Genomic DNA, 18,354 nt, shown 5'->3' with positions numbered 1-18,354 from the left:
GGCACACTAAATGCTAGATGAGGAAAAAGGATGCTTTCAAACAAATGTGGGCGGCCCGGGGATCTTGGCTTCCCTGCGAGCTCAGGACACGCCCCGGCTGGCCTCTCTGGCTGAAAGAAGTCTGCACAGGAGGCCACAGCGGCAGGCAGAGGGACCGTCAACCGTCTCTGTTCTGATGCTGTAAGGTCACCTGCTCACCGACCAAACCTAAGCCAGGTGCTCAGAGGACTAAAGGGCAAGAGCTTTCAGGAGGCACTGACCTGTCAGCTACAGCTGACTTTGCCCAGCCCCACCTGCTATCCCATCTGACCAGGCAATCATTCCACATACAGGGGTGCAGGAACCGTGACAGAGAGGCCAGCTGGCTCGGGCCAAATGCCACTCCCTATCAAGCTGTGGGGCCGTCTGCCCAAAAAAGGCCACATAAAAATGGAAAGAGTCCACCCCACCTTGAAGTCCAGAGGGCTCTCTGAAAGGCTGGGATTAATGAGAGCAGCACATACGGGATTGCTGAACAATTATCTTGACTTTCCCCTTGAGAATCACAGCCCAAACTCCCTCCTGGCTGCAGAGAGACATCATTTCCAGCAGAATGCCATTTGTCCACGACGTAGAGGACACCCCACAGACACCTGCAAAGCTGTGCCATGAGGGTCACTGTCCAGGTGAACCACCCCACAATGTGAATGCTGTGTCTCTGTCTACACTCGCTTTCAGTGTTTGTTGTAGCTGATCTCAGAAGACCAAAGGACCCTCCTCTAAGGATACTGCCTCCATCCTGTTCTCTAGCCATTCCGTTCCTACTGTTTCCTTAAGCTCATCACTCTGCCAATCAAATCCTTACAGCCTTTCTTTGTTTCTTCTCCTCAGGATTCAGACCAGTGCTTCTCATGTTCCCTATGATACTTTCTCACTCCATCTTTTTTATATCCTTATTTGCCAAGAAGATTTTGTTGCATTGTACATGCTGTAATTGGTATTATGAAAACAACAGGTATGCTGAAGAGCTTTTCCAACTCAATGCCATATTTTGCTGTAACCTTAAGAATTAGTTACAAAAGTACTCAAGTTGCTGACATCCTTAGAATGTTACTGTGACCCCTTAGCTTTCACTTTTATGCATTCCTTTTGCATTCTGTCAGAATTTTGTGACAAGCACTCTACTTTTGATTCTGCCCCTCATTTCCCACATTTACACCCTGATCGCCTGTAATCTGCCTTTAGCTGAATCAACTCTGATGAAACTGCACTGACAAAGGTCATCTGTGACTTACTAATTTGATAAACAGTATAAAATCACTTCTTAAGTTTTTACTGACTTGATATTTTAGGTAAAATCTGACACTGCCAACTCCTCGGACTTCTTTCTTCTCTTGGCTTCCTGAACATTACTTGCAGGATTCTCCACCTAATTCTCCGACCACTAGTTATCTGCTCCTAAAACGTATACTTACTTTGGCGTTGCCCTTGCTGGTGGATATCCTAGTCTGCCCAAACAGTCAAGCCTTGGGCGAGTTACTTACCCTCCTACACTTGATGTCACCCCCTTTTCTGACCAAAAAATCCAATCATTCCCTGAATCAGCAAGTCTTCCTCCTAAATACTTTTCCAACCTCTCCTCTTCTTCACTGCCAGATTTTAGGCATCTCACCCTCTTGCTTCTGTACCTACTTTCTCTGCTTCCAGCCTCATTTATTCCAATGTATTCACCAAAATTAACCAAGTGTGAGCATGTCACTCTCTTGCTCAATACCCTGAGTGACTCTGAGGGTCCATGGTACATCCTGTGTGCATTTCCAGCTTATTCCCACACCAATCCCTCACTCCTTATACTCCACCAGTACCAAACAGGGCACAGTTGCCTGGACACACCAGGACAGATCATACCTCTACACCTTTGTACATGCTGTTAACCTCTACTTAGAATGTTCTTCTCTATCTATCTCCTTTTCCCCTCCTGTCACAACACTGCCAACTCCTACTTGTCCTTCAAAAGCAGCTCAAGGAACAGCTCCTCAAGGAGACAGCCCTGACTTTTCTCTAAGTAGCTGATCACTCCCTCCTCTGTGTTACTTCTGTGCCCTATAAAGAAGTCTCTCACCTAGAGCCCAATACTGCAGTCTGCTTACATGTCTGTCTTCCCTCCAGAACTTCCGGAGACCTAGGACAATGTCTTACCAGGAAGCAAAGTTCTTCCTTCTAAACTCAAATGGAAAAGCCAGTAGCCTTCCTATCAGTGAGCTTTCTGCTCATTTAGGAGGAGGCTAGAACAGCAACTTTGCTTGATTTATTTCCACGGAAAGGTCAAAGTCTCCATGGTAGAGCCACAGCTACGTGCAAACACACTGCACAATATACCACTGCACATAAGAGTTAAGAAGAGCTCTAGCGGGGCACCTGGGTGGCTCAGTGGGTTAAAGCCTCTACCTTCGGCTCAGGTAATGATCCCAGGGTCCTGGGATTGAGCCCCAAGTTGGGCTCTCTGCTTAGTGGGGAGCCTGCTTCCCCCTGCCCCCCACCTACTTGTGATCTCTGTCAAATAAATAAATAAAATCTATAAAAAAAATTAAAAAAAAAAAAAGAAGAGCTCTAGCTATGAATTCACCAAGTCATCGTGAGGAAGAGGAAGGAAACAGATTTATGGATAATCTACTTCATGGCAGCCTTGTTCTGAACCCATTATACATCTCCTTAAACCCTCACAAAAATCCTAAGAGGCAAGAAACACTTTCCAGTTAACTGATGTCTAAGCTAAGGCTTCAAGAGTAAAAAACCTCCTTAAAGTCACCTGCTTGTGCAGAGTAGAGCTGTGATTCAAACTGAGGTCTGTGTGCTCTTACAACTTCTCCCTATCCTGTATCCTTGCCAGGTTTCTAAAGGAATTAGAAGATGCAGAATATAACCACACATAGTATGGCAGGAGAAAAATGTAAAACCTTATATTTTGCTTTGGTAATTTATCTTTCAGAATAGAAGTTAACTCGGGCGCTATCTTTTGAATCGCTAAGCTTAGAATAATGCCAAGTACACACAGGAACTGGGTGACCAGGCTGCGTTGTGTCTGAGCCTCAGTGGGTTGGAAACTGCCCCAGTGAACACTTAAGCAACACATATTCTACTCTACATATACAGTGGGACAAGGCCTTTCTGGCAGTTGGCTGAAGTCCAGAACAGTCAAGCAAGACAAATGCTCCATGGGAAACAAAGTACAACCAGAAGGGTTCTGCAGAACTCCAGCCAGGATGGGTCTAGCTCTGAGCTGGTTCCGTTCAGGTAGTTTTGAATTTAGAAGCCAGACCTTCAGTGTTTTCTTTCCCCTATAGACCAGTGGCCAAGTTTTCCAGAAAGAATCATACTTTTTCTCTTGTTCACCTCCGGGATAAAGCTCCACACTGCCCAGGGGATACTTTTGTTTTGTAGATATAGAACAAAGGGCAGGTTGTTACTTCAAACTCTGTAACCACAGGAATTCACTGGTAAGAAACTTCTCTGCCCTGGAAATCTTCAGTAAAGGGCACACATGGCATCCGTCACACACTGCCACAATGCCCGTCAGTTTACTATGACGCACCGAAGTACAGCCCTCCAGTACGGCATGGATTTGTTTGGCCCTTCCTTTCCGCAGCTGCCCCTGAGCTTCATGTCATACCTCAGTCAGTCCCCTCGGAAAGCCTGCAGAGCTGTGCAATGTTTGTTAACTTCTTCAGAGTGTGAGAGAGCCTCAGCCAGAAGTGGTGGCCCAGCAGCAGTGGAGAACATCATGGCCAGGTGTTCAGTGAGTGATTTATCTTACCTAACAGCCCATTTAGTTAGGGCCTGAGGGAGACCCTCATCCAGAGAAGAAACTATCAGGGCCTTCTAGGAAAAGGAGGCCGAGGCAATCTGGCAGGGGACAGCAAGCATGGCTCCTGTTTCTCTTCCCCCATGGCAAAATCTATTCAAGAATCCCAACAGAAGGAGTGCTGAGGGAGCAAGGTCAGCAGAAAAGGCAATGTGCACGGTAAGAACACAGCAGAATATCATGTCCTTTGTGAGTGAGTGAATGTTTGTGCGTACAGGGGTGGGGTGTGGGGTGTTGAAGTAAAATGACACTTTCTCTCAAAGACCACAGTCTCTGTGAAGTACTGACTAGAAATAAGTAACTTTATTCTCAGCCGTGGGGGAAGAAATAAAGCAGTCTGCTCCTTGAAATGCATAAATGTAAATTGCTCAAAGAACACAGTTCATACAGTCTTGCTGGCTTGTGAAATATCAAGCTACTAGAAAAGATAGGATAAGAGAGATGCGCATTCAGTCAGCAAAGAAAGGGTGGCTTGCCCCAGCAAGTCAAGCTTAGTGAAACAGAGAAACACTACAGATGCAGAAGCCTGGGAAGGTAGTGTCATAGTTTCACAAAGGATCTGGATCCTAATAACAGCTGAAAAGAATAAAAGAGAGACAAACCGCACTGCCCAGGGAGACATAAGGGAAGGGTGTCTCAGCTCCTCAGTGGACTACCCATGACTAGCATGGCAGCGGTGGTCTACCCGAAATGGGAAATACCGACTGTGAGTCCATCATTAGTATTTTTCTTTGTCTGGAATTCCCTTCACTCGGGCTGTGAAAAGATACATGTTGTCTTTCAAGCAGCTCTACTCTAATGCCCTGTGGTTGGTAGAAATGAGGAGCAAAAAAGGGCCCAGTGCTGGGTCTGCGGTGACAGAGGGATCAAATCTAGCAATTTTGTGTTCACATCTCAATTAGACACTAAACCACCTAGATTGGTTTGAGGTCTCATTGGAGGGCATGTGACCTCCAGGCACAATCTCTGAGCTCCGGGAGGAATTACTGGAACATGTAACTCACAAGACTTACCTGCAAGCAAGAAGGTGATAAGGCAAGTTTCCTTTGGCAAATATAGCTTGAGACGAGAACCACTGAAGACATATTCCACTACAGCTTCAGAACGACCTGCCCGTTGAAGGAAGGGCAGAAACTGCTTTGCTTTTTGGGTATCCTGGTGGATGAAAGAAAAGAATTGTTAGGAAAAAAGTAATAAAATCTAAGGAAATGATTCTCTCTCTGTACTAGGGCAAAAAGTCTGGCAAACCATAGAAAGCTTGGCACATAACTGCAGAAAAACAGATAATCCTGAAACTATGACATAGGGAAGATAGTCATGTGACTTCCACAGAAGAAACAGAGTTAATCTGAAATTTCCAGAACATCCTGTGTGCTTCCCACTGTTCTTTTACTATGCACTCCATGAATATACAAGTTAGGAAGGTGCTTTGAAATGAAAATTTCATTCCTTGTGGGTTGCAAAAAAGGGCTTCTCTTCCTTCAACAAAATCGAGGGGGAGAAGACTATACCAGTCTTTCATGGAGGTTAATTTAACCTTTAATTTTCATAAAAAAAAAAAAAATGTCTCCCAGGCTGTGTTACATAAAGCCCCTTAAGCAGTTCACCTTTAACCTTCAATGGGTTTTGTAGATTCAGAGCTCACTGTTTCTGAACATCAAGAGTGCAGTCTTCTTTGGGTGCCTACATAGCGAGCCTTAGTCTACGTGCTCTTCAAGGGTGAGATGGGACCTGAGCAGACTGTTCCTGTTCCCAGCCTGGGAAATCTCTAACAGTAAGACATACTCAGTGGGGACCTATTCCACATCATGTCAGCATGAACAATTACAGAAACAAGAAAAACACATGAAACCAAGTAGCACTTTAAAACTTTTTTCCCACATAAAACACAAAGTGCATGCCCTCTACCCTCAAGGGTAACCAGACCACAGACATTTTGAACCTCTGAGCTCTCAGCTAGAGAGCTTCAAATCCTTTCAGGAAAGCCTTCAACCTAATGAAACAGATGACAGAGTAAGCAAGTATCAAAACATCACAGTGCTTGTGCTGGGCGAGTAGTCAGGGCACATCCAAATTTCCGAGGTTTTCAGCTCAGCCAGCAGAACTGCAAACTCCCTCTGAGGACAGCGAGCTCTGCATACTTCCCTGACTCCTGCGACACAAGCAGTCCGCACTCTGCCAAGCGCTTCCTTTCTGACTCTGCTCCTAGCAACAGAGCTACTGTATCTAAATTAATGCACATTAGATAATGAAAATTTAACAAGCCATCAAGTATTTGAGAGCTTTCACAGCAGCCAGAGGGGCTCCTCTCATTCAGAAGCAGTGAGGTAGGCTGGGATGAAAACAGTATTTATAGTAATGAGATTCATCCTTCCCTTCAAACAGATTCTCAGAGAAAAGGAGAGACAGTCATCCATTCTCAGCGTCTCTAATGGCACACTGGTAAAAAGGTAAGGTAACAATGAGCTTTAGTGAGTTGGGAACTCCCCCAGTGAACACTTAAGCAACACATATTCTACTCTACATATACAGTGGGACAAGGCCTTTCTGGCAGTTGGCTGAAGTCCAGAACAGTCAAGCAAGACAAATGCTCCATGGGAAAGAAAGCACTACCTGATTAAAATCCTTTTGCCACACTAGTCTAAATCTGGGACATTATTCATGAGCTGAACCAGTAAGTCAACAACAATTATCAAATTGATTATCGGAAATCACGAGGCAACTTAATGTCTCTGAAGAGAGGGCCTTTCCCCTCAAAACTGCAGTAATCTATATTTTTCTGAAACAGACTTTTGCTCACTGTCATATGGATGTAATTATCTGGAGGAAAAAAAAAGGTGCTTACAGGAATAACAGCACACACACACATAGATATTAATATAAAAAGAAGGTTATAGCAGATTCTCACCCTATTTTGCTAAATGATTACTTAATTTACCAAAAGAGAGAATTTCTCAGACTGGGAACCAAGGAGAAATGGAGGCACCTTACTATCAGCCATGTTAAAAAAAAAAAAAAGTTCCTGACTCTTCCTGAGTCTCAATCTACAATTTAATAGTCCTAATCCAGAAACAACAACATATGGGAAGATAGCAAAGAGAATATGACATGCCACTGACTATGACAAAGATTAGAAGTGAAAGCCAACCATGACAACTGAAGGCATGATGACAAATTTCAAAAGCCTACCATAACTGTCCATGTTTACCTCCAGAGGCCAAATTGCAAGATAAGACATGGAGATCCCTCATCATTCCAAATGCTTGAAGATGATATGCCTACGAACCACCCGCTAAGGTCAAAGATACAAAATTTTACCCAAGTTCGAAGATTTTTAAGAATAAAAAAATTCTTATCAAGTCAATTAAATTGAATGTAAGCACCAGAAAATGTCAGCTCTTTCAAACTCTATCACAGGCAGACAATGGTGTCCGTCTTCCTTGTCATCTCAAGCGCTTCCCCTGCTTGGCATGTCCCTTTCAACACAAAAATTCTTGAAACCTTTAAAATTTGTCTCAGTGGCTCCTATGAAAAGACTGGCAAGTCAGACTGACAAGTTCCCTCAGGTGATGGAGCCGCACATCAGTCCCTGCTACTTTAGCTATGGAACTTATTTATTTTAGGAGTTCTGATTATTATGACCATAAAACTGACTGAATATGGTTAAACTGATTTGTCTTCCAAAGAGCCCACACACTTCAGTCTCTTACACTCATTTCTAAGTTTCAACACTACGTAAATAAGAGAAAACTTGATGATGAGGAACAGTGTAACAGAGAGCAGTTTAGGCCCCACTGAAGAACTGAAGATGCCACAGGCATCTTTAGGACAGTAGAGCGATCCAGATCAAATGACAACATTAAGATAACATCTGAAATTCTCCAATAATCCTGAAGCAGCACCTAGTGAGATTTAGTGAAATCAAAGATTTCTTTATAACCTTATAACTCCAAAAGGTATTTTTTATTTATTTGACAGACAGAGATCACAAGTAGGCAGAGAGGCAGGCAGAGAGAGAGGAGAAAGCAGGCTCTCCACAGAGAGCCCGATGCGGGGCTTGATCCCAGGACCCAGGGATCATGACCTGAGCCGAAGGCAGAGGCTCTAACCCACTGAGCCACCCGGGGGGCCCCAGGTATTTTTTAAATTAAAGATTAAAGGCCTCAGATTTAAAGAGATAACAACACTGAGACTTGAGGCACAGGAGGCTCATTTCAAGGCAGACTATTCAGTGTCCAGTATTTCTGTCTATAAGTCTAGTTGCAGACACTCTCATCCTCAGGTTTTCCATGCTGTGACTCATGTAGGTGAGGCCTGGGCATCTACTCGCCACAGTTTTCCAGCATGACATTGGCTCAAGGCTTTGAGAATCCAAGCAGATAAATTAGCTATGGTTTTCTGCACCAATATTCCCCTCCACTGGTGTAAATAATCAAGAAGCAACTGTACTTCTGAGCAGGTAAGTCTTTTTTTGTTGCACTGCTAGTTTTCACATTACCTGTGCTCGAAAACAAACCACACATAAGTATCTTCCTGTAATCCTAGAGAAGCTAATTTAAGGTTGCATTAGCTACGTTTAACTTGCTATTGTGGATGGCATCTCTTTAAGGAATGTTTCTGCCTCCTCAATGCACCTTGAAATTGAGAAAGTAATGGTGCAACAAATGTGCCTGGGGTGACTTCATTTCAAAGGATGCTAATATCTACACCTCACACTTAATGGAACAGGGCTTGGAATGACCCCGAAGAAAGGCAGGATGATCCTTAGAGAGAGGGAAAGGTCGTAAAGGCACCTTAATTATACACTCCTACTCTGTTCTCACTTCCGGCCCGTCAGGCCAAACCTCTTCCAAATGCAGATTACATGTGTCAACGCCTATACGAAATTCCCTTCAGCAGGTAGATTGCAACCTGTCTCTACGAAGCACCACGTGTAAGTATGCACATGCTGAAAATATTTTAGTAAGATGAATTACCAAGTTTGGAAGAGTGGGACAGTTGAGGGCAGAAGAGGGCAGGGGAAGGGCAGGGGGAAGGCAGAGGAAGCAGAATCCTTACATGGCACGTACAGGACCAAGGTCCACAAGCATGCTACTTAGACACATGTGTCCTCTGCATCCTAGAAGAGCAGAACTTATATAAATCAAAGTTCTGTGAATTCTGGAACAGGATTTAGGCTGTCAGTTTGTACTTGATGTTAGCAAAGTGAATTCTTTGATTTTTCCACTGAAAATACCCATAGAGTAGGCATAAACATAGTTTACTAGTGAGAAGCAAACATCACAACACACAAAACAGCACAGGGAAATGGGAATCAGAGTAAACCTATTAGTTAACCATTAATCAGGATTATCACGGGCAAGTCTCAAAAGGGAACTGTTAATAATGAAGCTCACTAATTAGTTTTCATCATCACAATCACTCTTTGATTAACATCATAGCAAAAAGAACTAAAAACAAACACATGCAGAGCTTATTAGGGTACCATGGGGGTGCTCTGCCAGCACTTGAGAAACCACACTGGGAAGAGGCCCATCACACCTGACCAGGCTGCCTCGCACTACAACCGTGTCCCCGCACAGCTGGCTCCAGCGAAGCCAGAAGATTTCTTCCCTATCAGTGCTGACTATCCTCTCCATTGGCCGGCCTCAGGCTAGGACTTCAGAGCACAATGCTGTTTGGGTCCAACCAATTTTAATGCCAAAGCTGCGTACAAAAGAATAGATACAAAGGGAAGGAAAGAGCGAGGAGATCAGAACTAGTACCTAAGGATAGGCCCCAAACACACTCGCTTTTTAAGTTGTATTGTGACAACTCATCGCCATAGTTAATAGATCTTTTCAGGGCTCCCCAGACCAGGAGGATTTTTCCCGCAGCTATGTGGAAGACAAATCAGAAGTACATCCTCTATCAGAAAGGCAAAAAAGTCATCCACCACTCCGCGCTCTTCCTCTTTTCCACAGCCTGGGCTCTATGGCCCCCATTGACATTTGAACACACAGAACGAGGCTGTGAGTCTCTGTGAGGAACCAGCTGTACAGCATGATCTCTTAATACATAATATATATAAATAAGATAATAAGATTAATATATAATATAAATCTCTTAATATAAATGGGACCCTGGAGGGAGATGCTTGAAAATGCCCTCCAACTCCAACATTTACCACAAAGCACTTAAAAATTTGAAACCAACCTTCCCTGGCTGGTTGTCAATGTTTCATGGAGAGGTGTGTGTGAGCAAACTAGGGACGGAAACATCAGTGAGGTGCAAGTTTAACAGGAATGAAGTAAACATAGCAGAGAACCTAGAGAAAAACACTCTGACTGAAAACATTACAAGGAAACATGAAAAAAAGAGGTGCTGAAGCTAGGCCATCAATAATCTTTCATTAAGTGCTGTCTATAGTTTTACTGTTTCTCACACTATTTACTCCCTTGGCACAGAACCTCACTCAGGCCTCCAACATGTCGAAGTGTAGGAGAAATAATGTTTCGTGCTTTGGGCTCCACTCCTGAGAGCATGAATCAAGAGGACATCTGCAGGAGCACTAGGCTGTGCGACAGCTTTGAGCTTGGGAGGCTGGCGTTCCAATCTCTGGCACCCTCAACAGAGAACACAACCTTCCGTTTTCTCCCCTGACTCTCCTCCTTTACCAGTTATTAGGTTAGGATGGCGTGGCTAAGCAAAGCTTCCAAACTTGCAAGCTAAGGACAGACCAAAGGACAGACCAAAGAAGGAGCAGCACTTCCCAAATTGGAAGAAAGCCACAGAGCACGTCAGAGCTTCATGTCCCAAAGATGGAGGAGAAGAAATTTCTCTGCAATCAGATTTGAAAGAAACTTGGCCTGTCGCTCTCAGGAGCCCTGCAAAGGACAGGTGTTTGTAATATTTGTATTTGGTCGGTCTTGTCCACCATCTATTTTCTTTCCAAAAGGTCCAATAATGATAAAAGAAAGGACTTCCAATGCTGAGATGAGAAGACACAAGCTGTGTTTAAGAAGAAAAATGGGCAAAGTAGCATTCCAATGGACGGTCAGCAGCAACCTAAGTAGGAAAAAGTCGGATCGCATTACACAGATAGATTAGGGAACCCCAGAATATGGCCTGGACTTCACCTGTAATCACCCCAAACTGTTAAACTTAAAACTCCCTCAACAGGGGCTGGATAAACCAGCTGTGGTCCTCACACAACGGAACACTACTCCGCAGTAAAAACAATGCAGGCAACAACACAGATGGCTCTCAAAGGCAGGATTCCTTTTCTAGAACACTGTGGCAAAGATTAGAGTAGAAGGTCAGAAAACGGATCAGTGGCTGCCAGGGACTGGGGGAAGGGCCAGAGGTGAACTCCAAGGGCATGGAAGAATTTTGTGGGATGATGCAATAGTTCTATTGTCCTGACCATGGTGATGATTACATGTATACACTGCTTCTCAAAATGTACGTCTGTCAAAACTGACAGAATTATATACTACAAATGGTATAGTTTTATAAATTAAACCTAAATTTTTAAAAATAAAAAAAATTGGCCGAGATAGCTTATGCAAAATTTTAATTTTTAACTTAAGAAAACCTTTTTCCTAGTCAACTAATTTGTAAGTATCTCAGAGTTACAAGTTCAAAATGAAGAACTTTTCATGCTTCAGATAAACTGCCTTATCTAACTGTTCAATGAATTAAAGTATTTTAAAAATTCAAGCAGAAAATAGTTTAGATGAGAAAAATCATGAGGTTAGAAGAGCACAGAAAAAATCTTATTGGTTTCCCAAAAGCAGTGTAAGAAAGTATTAATTCTTAGGCAATGGCTAAAGGAAAGCATGACACCATCCTCAACTGACTATGTAGAGGAAATATTTTGTTTAAATGAAGAAAAAAAGTACTACTAAGTACATATCCAGACTGACATTTCTTTTCTACCTTGAAATAAAATCATGTGATATGGCTTAATGTGAATAAAATAATATCCACTTCTTTATCAAATGAAAATTCTATACTAGCTCAGAGATTATTCTTTTATTGAATGACTTTCAATTTCCCAAATTTAACCAGCTGAAATTATACTGTGATAACCATTCAATTTAACCTTTAGAAATGAAGTCATTGCCTTTTAGTGGAAAAATCTGCATTTTATCATCAACAGGAAATACAATGCCCTTGGCTTATTCTATAAGACCTTTTTAGTCCTGTAACTTTAGCACAGAAAGAGCAGATGGTGGTATATGCGTGCCTCATATAAAAAGTGGAGAAGTAAGTATTTACCTAGTGAGAATAAACTATCAACTATCCAAGCTTGCTTTCTTCCGATATTCAATCCTCTTTCTCTAACTTGGATGAGGTGGGAAGCCCATCGAGGTGGTATGCCAAGGGATGCGCTTTGTCAAGTCTGCCAAACCACAGAACTATCTCAAAGTTACGACTCGTAATTTGTGAGGTCCAGAAAAGTTTCTAAAAATAAATCCTACCTTCCTTCCCCCGTCCCAAACTGTCCCTTTCCCCATTTCTCCAAACTCTAACTTCCCAACAGATTATTACAATTTTTTCTTAAACCGATACTCAGTGTTAAGACTTTGCAAATTAGGGGCGCCTGGGTGGCTCAGTGGGTTAAAGCCACTGCCTTTGGCTCAGGTCATGATCCCAGCGTCCTGGGATCAAGCCCCGCATCGGGCTCCCTGCTCAGCAGGGAGCCTGCTTCCTCCTTTCTCTCTCTACCTGCCTCTCTGCCTACTTGTGATCTGTCTGTCAAATAAATAAATAAAATCTTAAAAAAAAAAAAAAGAAATTATTAAAAAAAAAAAAAGACTTTGCAAATTATAGCCCTACACGAAGTGATCCCCTTTCTCTTGCTGACTTTTGCATGGTGGCCCATGAAGCCTGCCTTATAATGGATGCCCTGGGCCTTCTCTTCACCAAAACCCTGGAAATTCCCTTCCCATCCTATCCTGGGTTATGTTTCCTAGATCCACAACTTCCTCTTTCTTGGTTTACTTCCTTTCCATTAGGAAAAAAAAAAAAATCCTATTTTTATTTTATGGAGAAAACGTCTTCTCTCTCTGAGGTCAGGTAAGTTAATACGGTATTGTTTTTGTAGTTTCAGTCAGGAAAAACACTATCCATAAATATTTTGAGTCAACAGATAAATTCCTTTCATTATTCATCAGCACAGTAATAAAGTATCTAGAGGAACTTCACACTGGAAGACATATCTTTCATTTATTTGCAGGTTAAATATTTCTCCAAAAAACATGTAATTTATCCAGATTGTAGACATCTGATTTGTAATACAGAATTAAGTTGATTAAAAAATAGTTAAAGGAAACATTTCTATGTTAAACTGGTAAAGATAACTACAAACAATGATAACGGAAAAAGACCATTTACATTTAAAACAACTGTGCTGTTGGGGCACCTGGGTGGCTCAGTAGGTTAAGTGTCCAACTTAGGTTAAGTGTCCAACTCAGGTTACGTGTCCAAGGCTCAGGTCATGATCTCAGGGTTATGAGATCAAGCCCCACGTCAGGCTCCATGCTGAGCCTGGAGTCTGCTTCAGATTTTCTCTTCCTCTCCCTTCCGCTCACATAAATAAAATCTTTAAAACAACTGTGCTGTTTCTTTTCTAAGAATGAAATGAGGAATCTTTGTTGGAAAACCATCACAGACGTCCTGAACATTTCTGGAAAAAGGGCATGTGACTGGTCTAAAAGCACAGCTTATACGTGGTAGGTGACAGTAAGAATCTAAAATAAAGCAACTAACTGGTCTCCTGTTATGGATGTGAATTACCAGGCCACGATGAAAAATAACAGGGTTGAAATACATTTTTTTCTTTCAAAGTTTCAGATTAATTTTTATCACTTCCAAAGTCTCCTCTATAGGCAAGAGGCAAAAATTTATTACAGAAGCAGAAAATGGCTTCAGAGATAATTAAAATAATACGTGCAGAGTAAAGAATTTAAAAGACAGTCTGATGAAGCACAAGTTTCATTTCACGGGCAAATCAAGAACTCACGGGCAAGGAAATTGATGTCATGCTAAACTCTACCTCACCTGAGATAAGAACCCAACTTCAGAAAAGGATAAAGAAAAAAATCAGTAAGCAACCTGTGACATAAAATTTAAAAAAAATCAAAATAAATTTTACTATAAAAGGTTAGAGGATTAAAATAACTCCAACACCCCCTAAAATACTCTGAACATTCATTTTTACCTGAAGACATAGCAATTTAGGTCCAATGACTCTTAAAGAAAGTTTTTTTATTATGTTTAATTCGTTTTCTTGAGGCTCTACATTTTAAAATATTTTATTTTATCTGAATTCAATTAATTAACATACAGTGTATCATTAGTTTCAGAGGTAGAGTCCAGTTATTAATCAGTTATAAAGACCTATGTTTTTAAAGAGTTAATAAAATAGATAACTAAAAAATTTGGAGGAGAAAGTTCTAGTTTTTGAGACATGGAGAAAAAAGACAACTATTATGGCATAAGTTTATTATTAAGACAGAAAATGATTGGTTTTGAAGAATATATCAAACCAAAAATCTAATCATTTCACTCGATAAAGATTTATAAATGATGATGTTAAAAAAACACAAAACTATATGGTATCTTTTGGCATAAATGTCCACATAAGGGACTGTTCTAAGACAATAATTACAGACTATGAATTAGCTAAAGAAATGAAAATGTTGTTTCTTTTTATTTTTTAGTTAATTAATTAATTAGAGAAAGAGAGAACAAGAGAGCACAAGCAGGGGGAGGGGCAGAGGGAGAGGGAGAAGGAGACTCCCCCCTGAACAGGGAGCCCCATGTTAGGCTTGATCCCAGGACCCTGGGATCCTGACCTGAACGGAGGGCAGACGCTTAACTGACTGAGCCACCCCGGTGCACCTAAAATGTTGTTTCTGAAAGAAAAGAACAACTGAAATAAATATCCAAGAATAAATATCCAGAAAGCTTGGATACTCCAAAGAATAAATATCCAGAAGTTCATGAAATAAATTACAGTACATCAAGAAGACAGAAGACTAGGTAGACATTAAAAGTATGGTTCAAAAAGACATTCATGTGCAAAAATGTAACAGGAAAAGGCAATTAATCACCTAGTATGTGCCAGGCATCGTTCAAGGCATTGTTCAAGGCACTGACGGTAAAGTTAAGAATTAAACAAAGTTTCTGTCCTAAAAACAGTTTATATCATTTAAAGGGGAGGGGAAGGGGGAAATTTTTAAAAAAACCCATATTTTGGTAAATAGATGTATTTTTACTGACAAAATTCTGATGGTAGCAGTAGAGATCATTTTCTTCTTTTTGGCTTACTGATTTTTTGATGCATGTAAAATAAAAAATTTTGACAGAAAATTTGTGGTACAAAAATGTGTAAGCTTTTGTTTTCAAAAGAAAATACATTAACATTCAGTGCTGATTCAGCTCTGCCCAGGTAAACTCACAAATTACTCAGGTCAGGAAACTGTCTCCCCAGTTTTTAAGAGCCAAATTCAACATTTTCTACAGTGATAATAGGCTTAAATTGTAATAAAACTACTCTTACAGAAAAGGGTAGTTAGAAATGTAGTGTTTTGGATGTACTGAGAAATTCTAATTCCTCCTGAAGAAAAATACAGATTTAACTCTGCCTCACCTAGTGACTTTACAACTCTGGTTTAATGTAATCACATGTAGATACTATATTGGGGTTCTTTAAGTACAACCCTAAGGATCTAGCTTATCAATGGAAACCATGTACCCCAGAATGCATGAGTGATGGCGGAGAATTCAGACAGAGTTTTTGATCAGCATACCCAAACGAATTTGGAGAATCTCCCATCATTATCATATCTTTCTCTAAGAGTATATAGGTAATTATGGATGCCCTGAATTTCTTACGCATTGAAAACCACACAGACACCATGATTACATACATTTATCTACTTACTATTCTTAGGAAACTCTCTTAACAGTGATGGCATAGAGCCATAAGACATTGCTCCTGGGGATAATCCAGTTGGGAAAATTCGCTCTTGCTCCCTATGCCCCTTCAGTTAACAAAAACTGTTCTGAAGTCACCAGTAACCAGTTTTGCTAAATCCACTGGATAGTTCTCAATCTTCATCCTTCTTCACTTTGAAGCAGCATGGTTAAGTCTTGTACTATAAGGCTCTCTCTTCTTAGTTACTAGGATTTTCCTCTGATAGCTCAGGAAAACACCTTTTTTACGTTTGTTTGGTGGGTATAACCCACCAAACAATGTATGATCTTTATATTTTGGAGATAAAGGGCTTGGCCTAGAGGCTATTCTCTTGATATTCTCTGGGAATTTTGTATATTCACACCACATATATACCCAACATCCCTAAGTTTATGCATGAAGCCCAGGCCACTTTTTGGGGCCCTGGACCATTTGAATGGCTCCTGGTACCTCACTTTTAACGTGTCCAGAAATTCTTAGTTTCCCCCCCAAATCTACATCACCAGTATCTACCATATGGGAAAAGCAGTACCACCAAATCACCTGTTGTTTGTAGTCAGACACTTAGAGTGCTCACGCATGACACCCAGTTTCATCCCCCTGATGCAAGCAATGACCACATTCTACCAGTCCTACCACCAAACTAGATCTCAAATTTATCTTTCCACGTCCACTGTCACAGACTCAGTTTCAGCTACTGCTCAGTACTCCAGTAACCAGTGTCCTAAAGCTACTCTTGCTCAAGTCTATCTCCAGCAGCAGTCAGGGTGGGGGCAGTAGGGTGGGGGAGGGGATGATACATAATTATAAAATGCTGACCTAATTAGTCTCTCCCTTGTCAATAATTTCTCATTATTCTTTGGACAAATTTCAAAAGTTCTCCTCAAGGATCACAAAGTAAATGTTTCAATCATTTGCTGTCTTAATTTCAATCACTATCTTCAATATTCCAGCAACAGTGGCCTTGCCTCTTAGACGCAAGCAACTTCCTACCTCAGGACCTTTCTGTACAGAGTTTTATTCTTTAGCCCTGAACAAGATCTTCGATGGACTCCTTATTTTTTTTTTTTAAGATTTATTTATTTGACAGAGAGAGATCACAACTAGGCAGAGAGGCAGGCAGAGAGGCAGGCAGAGAGAGAGAGAGAGAGAGAGAAGCAGGCTCCCCACTGAGCAGAGAGCCCGATGCGGGGCTCGATCCCAGGACCCTGGGATCATGACCCAAGCCGAAGGCAGCGGCTTAACCCACTGAGCCACCCAGGCACCCCTGGACTCCTTCATTAAACCTCACTTTATAATCACTTAAAAGACTTTGTCTGACCATGTGGAATAAGCTCTGGCCCTGAGCACACACACTCACTACTAGCACGAGGGTAATTATAGAAAGAATTGCAAGGGCGCCTGGGTGGCTCAGTCAGTTAAGTGTCTGCCTTTGGCTCAGGTCATGATCTCTGGGTCCTGGGATAGAGTCCCCAGCCAGATCCCTGCTGGGGGCGGGGGCAGAGCCTGTTTCTCCCTCTCCCTGTTGCACCCTCGCTTGTGGTCTCTGTCAAATAAATAAATAAAATCTTTAAAAAAAAAAAAAAGAAAGAAAGAAAGAAAAATTGCATATGCCCTGTAAGGACTGTAACTCTTGTTCGATGTCATATCCTCAACACCCAGCATTGTGTGTGACATATAAGCAGCACTCAATAAATACTTACGGTTTGATCATTCATTCACTGACTCAACATGACAAATGCATTTAAAAAACAGGCCAGATGGCATATGCTAAATATCTAAAGAGATAAAGGGGTGGCTAAAGTACTCAGAAGAGGGAGGTTTATGATGTGGGACTTGAACTGGATGAAGAGTTTAGAATACAAATACAACTGATGATGGCAGTGGTAGTTACCATGCATAGAGGACTTTCTATCTGCTCAGCAGATGCTTGGCAATTTGCTAATAATCACCACCACCATGTGAACCAGGGCCCTCGGCTGAGCTCTTGTTGTGTCAACGGCTTTGAGTACTCAGCACATACTAAGGGATTTGATCACACCACAACCTAATGAGATAAGGGCCATTATTATTCATTTTACAGTGGAAAAATTGCAGCATGGAGGGGTTAAATAACTTCCTCAAGGTGACAAAGTCATAAGCAGTGGAGCCAGGACCTGAGCTTGGCTCATCCGATACTGGACCCATGCTACGGATCATGACTCCACACTGCCACCATACTGTAGTAAATACGCACCCTTTCCACTGCATCCTTCTACAAGCCTGTCCACTTCTAGGTACCAACCAGCACAGTTAACCCTGTACCTAGCAGTCAGGGTCACATAATCTCCTGAACACAGTATCATATTGCTTTAGGTCAACACCTGGCAAATCAAATCTAAACGAGGCTCTGTGAAGAGATACAAAAAAAGACCTCCCTTCCCTAGGAGTTTATAAACCAGTGTAGAAAATCACTGCACATGTCAACTTGAGAGTCCTCTAAAAGAAGAAATGCCATTCAAGAAACACTAATTAGTAACACAGTCCACACTGAGAAACTGAAACG

General features: G+C 41.7%; 1 protein-coding gene across 2 annotated transcripts in view; it reads right to left on the bottom strand.

Annotated features, from left to right (window-relative positions):
* Positions 1–18,354, bottom strand: part of SND1 (staphylococcal nuclease and tudor domain containing 1) — a 413,629-nt gene that overhangs the window by 147,261 nt on the left and 248,014 nt on the right. For both annotated transcript variants that reach the window (XM_080819055.1, XM_080819056.1), the window contains exon 15: positions 4,855–4,996. In XM_080819055.1, the coding sequence (XP_080675181.1) occupies positions 4,855–4,996 (142 nt within the window). The remainder of the gene's footprint in view (positions 1–4,854; positions 4,997–18,354) is intronic.

Source organism: Martes martes (genome assembly GCF_963455335.1).
Source record: "Martes martes genome assembly, chromosome: 11".
In the NCBI taxonomy this organism is placed as follows: Eukaryota; Metazoa; Chordata; class Mammalia; order Carnivora; family Mustelidae; genus Martes; species Martes martes.
The sequence above is the reverse complement of the archived record's forward strand: the minus strand, read 5'-3'. Positions and strand labels throughout refer to the sequence as shown.